Consider the following 10,080-nt stretch of genomic DNA (forward strand, 5'->3'; position numbering starts at 1 on the left):
ACACTGTCATTAGATGTAGTTTAAAATAAAGAGACACACACTGTCATTAGATGTAGTTTATAATAAAGACACACACACTGTCATTAGATGTAGTTTAAAATAAAGAGACACACACTGTCATTAGATGTAGTTTAAAATAAAGACACACACACTGTCATTAGATGTAGTTTATAATAAAGACACACACACTGTCATTAGATGTAGTTTATAATAAAGACACACACACTGTCATTAGATGTAGTTTATAATAAAGACACACACACTGTCATTAGATGTAGTTTATAATAAAGACACACACACTGTCATTAGATGTAGTTTATAATAAAGACACACACACTGTCATTAGATGTAGTTTAAAATAAAGACACACACACACACACACACACACACACACACACACACACACACACACACACACACACACACACACACACACACACACACACACACACACACACACACACACACACACACACTGTCATTAGATGTAGTTTATAATAAAGACACACACACTGTCATTAGCTGTAGTTTATAATAAAGACACACACACTGTCATTAGATGTAGTTTAAAATAAAGACACACACACACACACACACACACACACACACACACACACACACACACACACACACACACACACACACACACACACACACACACACACACACACTGTCATTAGATGTAGTTTATAATAAAGACACACACACTGTCATTAGCTGTAGTTTATAATAAAGACACACACACTGTCATTAGATGTAGTTTAAAATAAAGGGGGCTGATTGGAAAGGAAACATTTCGTTTTATTTGTTTGTTTATTTATTTCACTGTCGTAGAGCAATCCAGGCTTAGAACTATTACAGAGTTCTCAACGGGCCTGAAAATTAAGGCTCGGCCCTAACTGGGCCCGACTGGGCCGGCCCGAGGCTCGGCCCGAACCCGACTATTACCATCATGTTAGGCCCGAAAGCCCGAAAAAACCCGATTTTTTTTCTGTTCTGAATGTCTATTTATCTATTATTATTATTATTATTATTTAAAAAAATCATTAAAAAAAAATATATATATTTTGTTTTCATGGAGCCCGAGGCTCGGCTCGGCCCGACCAATTAGCATACTTTTGAGGCCCGGCTCGGCCCGAAAATGTCGGGTCGGGTCGGGCCCGGTCGGGTTCGGGTAGAATTTGAGAACTCACACACGTTGGATTTGAATTGACAGAGATGTCCGTCAATGGCAGGGAACATGTTAATAAAGTAATATATGTACTGTCTGCTGTTCATTAATAAAGTAATAAAGTCATAAATGTGTCCCTGCTTCCAGTACATCGATGAGCTCCTCCCTGCAGAGTCTCCTCTCCTCTACGGCCTCCATCCCAACGCTGAGATCGGCTTCCAGACCCAGACGTCCCACAAGCTGTTCCTCACCGTGCTGGAGATGCAGCCCCGGGACGGGGGGGCGGGGGAGGGGGGCGGATCCACCCGCGACCACAAGGTAGGAGCAGGACCGTACTATAATAATGTCATTCATTATGTCTCATATGTAGGGATGGGTATCGTTAGGATTTTTACGAGTCCGGTTCCGGTTCCGGTTCTGCTTATCGGTTACGGTTCTTAACGGTTCCATATTTCGGTTCCAAAATGGTAAAAAAAAAAAGCTCAAATGTCTATTTAGTAGGGATGCACCGAATGGAAAATTCTTGCCCAAAAACGAATATAGGAAACACTTGGCCGACGGCCGAATACCAAATGGCCTTAAAGTATTATTTAAAAAAAATATATATGCATTTTTTAAAACATTTTGTTATGGCTATGCCTCTGTTGTAGACTTACATGATTATGGCAAAACCCTCATATCATAACTATAATGGGTCCATATTGAGATCAGTTATTTAAAACATATTTATTTATTGTGTAGAATTATTTATTTACTATTAGTAGTAATAAAATACAATGTCTTAAAACATTGAATAGCCTAACAAAAGGCAATACACTGTAATGTCTGCAGTTACATTATTGCACACAGCCAAAATGCATTAATAATATAAGGCCATTCCTTCCTTTTGGAGAAGTCACTTAAGTTTCATTTCAGACAGACAGAGAGACACACACACACACACACACACACACACACACACACACACACACACACACACACACACACACACACAATCAAGGAGAAGCGTTTACAGCTGGTGTTATTGTTTTGCTCTGCAGGCCGAGGCTCTTAACTAGCGCTGGTTATTCTATTAATGTTACACCCTCTGACATGGATTCTAGTTTTCAAGGTGACAACAGCAACGTTTGGTACAAAGTTTGCAGGGCAGGCTAATTCCTTCCTCACTACTTCAGTTGAGAGACGGACATGGTAGTGTCACTGAGGGGGAGAGGGGAGTGGAGAGGGGGGGGGGGGGGGGTGCGGGGAGGAATGTGGTTCAGGGAGAACCAGCAGCTCCGCAGCTGATGTATACTTCTCCATACAGCGGTGTTTTACCGGATTTGTGATTTTGTGCTGCCTTTGTTTTAACGGCTTTTAGCGCGTCTGGGAACCGATATGCAGAACCGAAATTACATATTGTTTATGGGTACCCGGTACCGACAATTTCTTTATCGGTTCCTGCTTGGAACCGAATTTCGGTACCCAACCCTACTCATATGGACCTCCAGGTGCGAGCGGTCCTGGAGGAGATCGTGGAGAAACTCCCAGAGCAGTTCAACATGGCCGAGCTGCTGGGGAAGGCGGAGGACAGGACTCCCTACCAGGTGGTGGCGCTGCAGGAGTGCGAGCGCATGAACCTGCTGACGCAGGAGATGCGGCGCTCGCTGCACGAGCTCAGCCTGGGTCTCAAGGTGAGTTGGAACACGGGGCAGTTATTATTATAATACTTTTGTTTTACTCACTATATTTAGAGTAGCTAATCATTTAGTTATATATAATAATGAGTTTAGTCGTAATGAACTGTGTACGTACAAAGAGGTTCAAACCAGCCTAATTACCATAATATGTTATAATCTTCATGTTTTTATCTATAAAAGTTATACATGTTTGAAGACAGAATGATGTGTGATGGTTCCATGTTGTTCCAGGGAGAGCTGACCATGAGCGCTGACATGGAGAGTCTCCAGAACTCCATGTTCCTGGACCTGGTTCCGTCGGGCTGGTCCCGGCTGGCCTACCCCTCCATGCTGGGTCTGCTGCTGTGGTTCACGGACCTGCTGACCCGCGTCAGAGAGCTGGAGGTCTGGACGCTGGACTTCAGTCTGCCCTCTGCCGTGTGGCTGGCCGGGTTCTTCAACCCACAGTCCTTCCTCACCGCCATCATGCAGACCACGGCCAGAAGGTACTAATTATTATAATAATAACTAGAAAAAGTGCTCCTCGGAGCACAAGTCTCCGCCAGCAGACTTGTGTTGGGAATGTTGGGAATGTTCTAATTCTTATGTTCTAATTCTTACAAAAAATAGAACATGTTACTGTGTCATAGTAACATGACACAAGTGTCCTATCCGTCTGTATAAGTGTCCTATCCGTCCTGTCTGTATAAGTGTCCTATCCGTCCTGTCTGTATAAGTGTCCTATCCGTCCTGTCTGTATAAGTGTCCTATCCGTCCTGTCTGTATAAGTGTCCTATCCGTCCTGTCTATGTAAGTGTCCTATCCATCCTGTCTGTATAAGTGTCCTATCCGTGTCCTATCCGTCCTGTCTGTATAAGTGTCCTATGCGTCCTGTCTGTATAAGTGTCCTATCCGTCCTGTCTGTATAAGTGTCCTATCCGTCCTGTCTATGTAAGTGTCCTATCCATCCTGTCTGTATAAGTGTCCTATCCGTGTCCTATCCGTCCTGTCTGTATAAGTGTCCTATCCGTCCTGTCTGTGTAAGTGTCCTGTCTGTATAAGTGTCCTATCCATCCTGTCTGTATAAGTGTCCTATCCGTGTCCTATCCATCCTGTCTGTATAAGTGTCCTATCCGTCCTGTCTATGTAAGTGTCCTATCCGTCCTGTCTGTATAAGTGTCCTATCCGTCCTGTCTGTATAAGTGTCCTATCCGTCCTGTCTATGTAAGTGTCCTATCCGTCCTGTCTGTATAAGTGTCCTATCCGTCCTGTCTGTATAAGTGTCCTATCCGTCCTGTCTATGTAAGTGTCCTATCCGTCCTGTCTGTATAAGTGTCCTATCCGTCCTGTCTATGTAAGTGTCCTATCCGTCCTGTCTATGTAAGTGTCCTATCCGTCCTGTCGGTATAAGTGTCCTATCCGTCCTGTCTGTATAAGTGTCCTATCCGTCCTGTCTATGTAAGTGTCCTATCCGTCCTGTCTGTGTAAGTGTCCTATCCGTCCTGTCTGTATAAGTGTCCTATCCGTCCTGTCTGTATAAGTGTCCTATCCGTCCTGTCTATGTAAGTGTCCTATCCGTCCTGTCTGTATAAGTGTCCTATCCGTCCTGTCTGTATAAGTGTCCTATCCGTCCTGTCTATGTAAGTGTCCTATCCGTCCTGTCTGTATAAGTGTCCTATCCGTCCTGTCTGTATAAGTGTCCTATCCGTCCTGTCTATGTAAGTGTCCTATCCGTCCTGTCTGTATAAGTGTCCTATCCGTCCTGTCTATGTAAGTGTCCTCTCCGTCCTGTCTATGTAAGTGTCCTATCCGTCCTGTCTGTATAAGTGTCCTATCCGTCCTGTCTGTATAAGTGTCCTATCCGTCCTGTCTATGTAAGTGTCCTATCCGTCCTGTCTGTATAAGTGTCCTATCCGTCCTGTCTGTATAAGTGTCCTATCCGTCCTGTCTATGTAAGTGTCCTATCCGTCCTGTCTGTATAAGTGTCCTATCCGTCCTGTCTATGTAAGTGTCCTATCCGTCCTGTCTATGTAAGTGTCCTATCCGTCCTGTCGGTATAAGTGTCCTATCCGTCCTGTCTGTATAAGTGTCCTATCCGTCCTGTCTATGTAAGTGTCCTATCCGTCCTGTCTGTGTAAGTGTCCTATCTGTCCTGTCTGTGTAAGTGTCCTATCCAATTGTTACAGTATCCGCCATTTCTCAGCCATTTAGTGATTATTCCTGTCTTACCTCACTTTGAAAGAGGCAAAGACTCTTTCAAAGTGACACATGTATTTATAGCCCGTTATATGTCACTATGGGGGGCGATAGCTGAATGGTTAGTGAGCCCGCCTAGGGAGCCAGAAGCCCTGGTTGCCCCAGGTTCGATTCCAGGCCAGGTCAGCATATGTGTCGATGAAATGAAATTTGTCCCTGAGCAAGACTCTTAACCCCTAATTGCTCACAGGTTCTCATTGGAAACAAGACCGCAAGGACTTTCATGAACGACCTGTTAAAAGGAATTATCCTTATCCTTACTAGCCAATCAGATCACACTATTTCACCGTATTGTCAAGTGTCACGTGAGGCTCGACCAATGTTTGCTTGGCTGACGGAAAGTGAAAACAAACTCTCCTGGCGGAGACAATAATAATAATTAGACCTATTTGATCCCACGGCCAGAAGGTACGTCATATAATAATAATAATAACAATAATAATAATAATAATAATTAGACCTATTTGAGATTCAGTGTTCAGCTTCATCCAGCTGATTGCTGACCAAGTGGTCACACTTGAGGGCAGATGAACATTCTTTATGTTTTTCGTACGTTTCTGCCCATAAGGACAGACTCTAGTTCATTAGCATAATTATGATCAATGCTCTGGTGGTTCTGACAGGAACGAGTGGCCTTTGGACAGGATGTGTCTCCAGTGTGACGTCACTAAGAAGAGCAGAGAGGACGTTACGTCTCCTCCTCGAGAAGGAGCGCTCGTTTATGGACTGTTCATGGAGGGAGCCGGCTGGGACTCACAGGTGATTGGTTTGCACTAATTATACACACTGTGATTGGTTTACACTAATTATACACACTGTTATTGGTTTACACTAATTATACACACTGTGATTGGTTTACACTAATTATACACACTGTGATTGGTTTACACTAATTATACACACTGTGATTGGTTTACACTTGTTGTGGTGTTGCTTTGGGTTTGGCTCGGCGGTGGTGTTCCCGTAATGTTGTCCGGCTCGCGGTGTTTCGGTGTCGCTCGGCGGTGATGCTAGGGAACAACATGGTCGACCGTGATGTTGTGAGTTTGTGCTGGACACAATTAATTATGCTCCGAGGAGGCAAATGTGTGGTGAGCTATGAAAAGTAGCCTACTGCACCAGACAGTAAATTAAATGTGCACGTTGTGGCTTGTGTTGTTAGTGACATGTGATATGATGTTGTTGTGTTTAGTGCGAAACAATGAGATGGGAAAAATGAGGACGGACTTCTCTCCAATGTAATAATAGATGCACAACGTTGAGTCTACTGTATAATACTTATATATAATAATATAATATATATAATATATAATATAATATGCACAACGTTGAGTCTATAATACTTGCGTCACCAGGATTTCACAAACAACAGAGAAAATCTGAGTCAGTCCAAGGATTGGTCAGTGATGTCACATCACTGACCAATCCTTGGTATCTTTATAACCAACTTCGAACATAATGGCGTACTATGTCCGTGCTACTTCCGCGTTGCATAGCAGTGACATCACTGTCCAATCCTTTATCCTGGCCTTTCAGCGTGTGTTGATCAGTGCCGTCAAATGTTTTCACGCTCACTTTTATTGAAACACTAAACGGGATTATTATTTCATGTCAACATTCAAGTACAACCATCAGAAGATGTAACTCAGGTAAAGTAATGCGTCACTCTGCAAGTTTTCCACCTGTCTGATACAGACAGAGCCTTGGGTCAGGACGGCCATAAAGGCTAAAACAGACATAAAGATTTTTTGACTCATCCTATGCTTGTTAATGTATTGTCAATGATATAACATTATGTAGTGATATGATAACAATGATAATAATGGGGCGGCCATAGCTGGGTGGTTAGTGAGCACGCCTAGGGAACCAGAGGCCCTGGTTGCCCCAGGTTCGATTCCAGGCCATCCAGAGGCCCTGGTTGCCCCAGGTTCGATTCCAGGCCATCCCAGGCCATCCCAGCATATGCGTCGATGAAATGAAATTTGTCCCTGAGCAAGACTCTTAACCCCTAATTGCTCACAGGTTCTCATTGGAAACAAGACCACAAGGACTTTCATGAACGACCTGTTAAAAGGAATTATCCTTATCCTTATCTTGCTACCTTAATTGACAGCCACAGTCATGGAGTGTACACGAGTGTATGTGCTCAATTGCCAAGCAGACACATGGCCCAACTAACTCCACATTTTCCCCCAAAATTCCTCAATATTCTGCCTGTGACACCAGCTGCTTCGCATCCCATCACTGTACTTGCAGGATGTACAATTAATATCAAACGCACGTCGCGCTGACGTACGCTAAACAAGCGCTGCCGTGCGCACAATGCAAACGAGCCCAAAGGCGCGCAAAAATAAGCCGACCATTGCTTAGACACAAAGTCAGACCTGGCAACGCAGCCTACGCCAATCATGTGTGAGAGATCTACAAGCTATGGGGCAGAGACGCCACCGTATCTTAGCAACAACTACAGCGCTCACTCTCATTGGTCGTGTCACGCTAAGAGCAGTCTCCAGACAATGGCATCGCAGACAGCTTGCTGTTACCATATCTATGGCTGTTACTGCTGTAGCCATCACAGGCAGTTGCAGCACGACGGACAGGGCGCTGTGATAGCTGCCATGTCGCTAACGCTAACGTGGTTGTCATGCCTGCAGCGGCTGTGCAATCACTTTGTCAACAATGCACGTTCGTGTGGTGAATGTCAATATTGCTGCTCAGTTCGTCCATTGCAGATGGTGTATGTTTGTGTGTGTCTTCTGGAGAGCTATGTAGCTCCACAGCAACTACAGTAACTAACGTAATGGCAGGACCGCCCCGTGCAACGCATGTTAGGCTGCATTATGGTCATGTAGTAATTTCAGATAATTTCGCTCCGATTAGAGCAGTGCTTATCAACCCTTTCACGCCGCCCCATCTGGGACCCCCCCATTCTGTTTGACTCCGTTCCACAAGTAAATATTGTGAAAATAGCCGATCTACAAGCTCGAAACGCCTCACGTTGAGAGGCTTTGTAAGCTTGTAGATCGGCTATTTTCTACATGATTGCCTCTTTCTTACATTCTTTGCCAATGTGGCCCATGTTTTCATAGTATAGTTTGTTGACTACTTCTGTTGCAGAAATGGCCATTTCCTTTACTTTCGTTTTTTTTATTTTCTCCGCCAGGCCGAAAGGCATGGCGCAAGACTATGTTTCACCCCCTGTCCGTCCGTCTGTGATAGCTAATCTCTCACATCGTTGACTTGATCGCAGCAAAATAACAGCCCGATGTGGAGAGTCAGTGAGAGCTGGATAAACGAGGTAAAATGTGTCAAAAGGAGTCTGTACGGCTGTCGATAAATGAACACATGACGTCGGTGGGAGAGGAGATATTGTGTCTTTTGGACAAACAGCAGCGTGGTGCTGATGTTTGTTGTGTGAAGCAGCTTAATGTCAGAGTGTTTGTGTTGGAGCGCCTCAGTGCGGCTGCAGAGTTCATGTGCAACCTCTTCCAGAGAGACACAGAGACACTATAAACTCTGCTGGGGAAAAAAAACACTGCTGGGCATTGACTTTCCTATGGACATTGATCTACACACTGCAGGTATATCTGCTACACACACAACATCAAACTACACACTGCAGGTATGATGCAGCGTTTGCATTACAGCCAGCATGCCAGCGTAGTTCCCATATGGTTTCAAGGTGGGCTAAACCATATGGACCCCATGTCAGCAATGTCAGCGGCATCCACTTCAGTCCCAACTGCGATGCCCATGCAGGCTATAAGTAGCTTCTACCTGGCCCTTAGGTGGGCCCCAACTAGCCATGTTTATGTGGGACCAAGGCGGGTCCTAACTGGGTATGCCCATGCAGGCTTTAACTGGGTTCTACCTGGGCCCTAGGTGTACCCTAACCAACCACAGTGCAGTGCCCATCGCTCCAATTGTTGTGACGTCAGGGCTCTCAATACTGCACATTGGTGGAGGAGGAGGGGCCGCAGGGCGACCGCACACATCGCTGAACCAATGGTAGCCCACGGATGTTTCCTCTGGGGATTTACAATCTGCCCCTCTATGCCACATATCATCCGCACTACAGGGTCTTCACTGACCGAGCCACGGCCCCACTGACCCTCATGACGCTACGCCACTTATATGAGTTGCCAAGTGGCCGCGGGCGCAACGTGGGCGTGGCCGCGGGCTAGACGCGAGCCCCCGCGTAGCGGGGGCGAGCTTCTAGTAACATGAATAGCAGCCAGTCAACTGTCTTTCAGAGCGGTATGATGCTGGACGTGTCTCATAGTGTCTCTCTCTCTCTCTCTCTCTCTCTCTCTCTCTCTCTCTCTCAGAGCGGTATGATGGTGGACGCCCGGCTGAAGGAGTTAACCCCGTCCATGCCGGTCATGCTGGTCCGGGCCGTTCCCGTTGACAAGCAGGACGTGAGGAACGTTTACCGCTGTCCCGTCTACAAGACCCGCCAGAGGGGTCCCACCTACGTCTGGGCCTTCAACCTGAAGACCAAGGACAAGCCGTCCAAGTGGACCTTAGCGGGGGTGGCCCTGCTTCTACAGAGATAACAGATCTATAGTTTCAACAGAGATAGTTTTATTGTATGAAGCAGAGCTATAGTTTTATTTGACGGATCTCCGTCCAAAAAGGCCAAAGTCTGATAAAGTCTGTTAAAGTCTGTTAAAGTCTGTTAAGGTCTGTTAGTCTGTTAGTCTGTTAAAGTCTGTTAGTCTGTTCGTCTGTTAAAGTATGTTAGTCTGTTAGTCTGTTGGTCTGTTAAAGTCTGTTAGTCTGTTAAAGTCTGTTAAAGTCTGTTAGTCTGTTAGTCTGTTAAAGTCTGTTAGTCTGTTAAAGTCTGTTAAAGTCTGTTAGTCTGTTAGTCTGTTAAAGTCTGTTAGTCTGTTAAAGTCTGTTAAAGTCTGTTAGTCTGTTAGTCTGTTAAAGTCTGTTAGTCTGTTAAAGTCTGTTAGTCTGTTAGTCTGTTAAAGTCTGTTAGTCTGTTAGTCT

At 45.1% G+C, this 10,080-nt stretch overlaps 1 protein-coding gene across 1 annotated transcript in view; it reads left to right on the forward strand.

Annotated features, from left to right (window-relative positions):
* The window catches only part of dnah9 (dynein, axonemal, heavy chain 9), a gene marked incomplete at both ends in the record, with an annotated part of 202,183 nt that extends 192,542 nt beyond the window's left edge, over positions 1–9,641 (forward strand). Inside the window, 5 exons of the mRNA XM_084061956.1 lie at positions 1,319–1,489; positions 2,662–2,844; positions 3,082–3,335; positions 5,709–5,844; positions 9,414–9,641. Of these exons, the coding sequence (XP_083918082.1) occupies positions 1,319–1,489; positions 2,662–2,844; positions 3,082–3,335; positions 5,709–5,844; positions 9,414–9,641 (972 nt within the window). The remainder of the gene's footprint in view (positions 1–1,318; positions 1,490–2,661; positions 2,845–3,081; positions 3,336–5,708; positions 5,845–9,413) is intronic.
* Between the last annotated feature and the right edge of the window lie 439 nt (positions 9,642–10,080).

Source organism: Gymnoscopelus microlampas, assembly GCF_963454915.1.
Source record: "Gymnoscopelus microlampas genome assembly, chromosome: 7".
Taxonomy (NCBI): domain Eukaryota; kingdom Metazoa; phylum Chordata; class Actinopteri; order Myctophiformes; family Myctophidae; genus Gymnoscopelus; species Gymnoscopelus microlampas.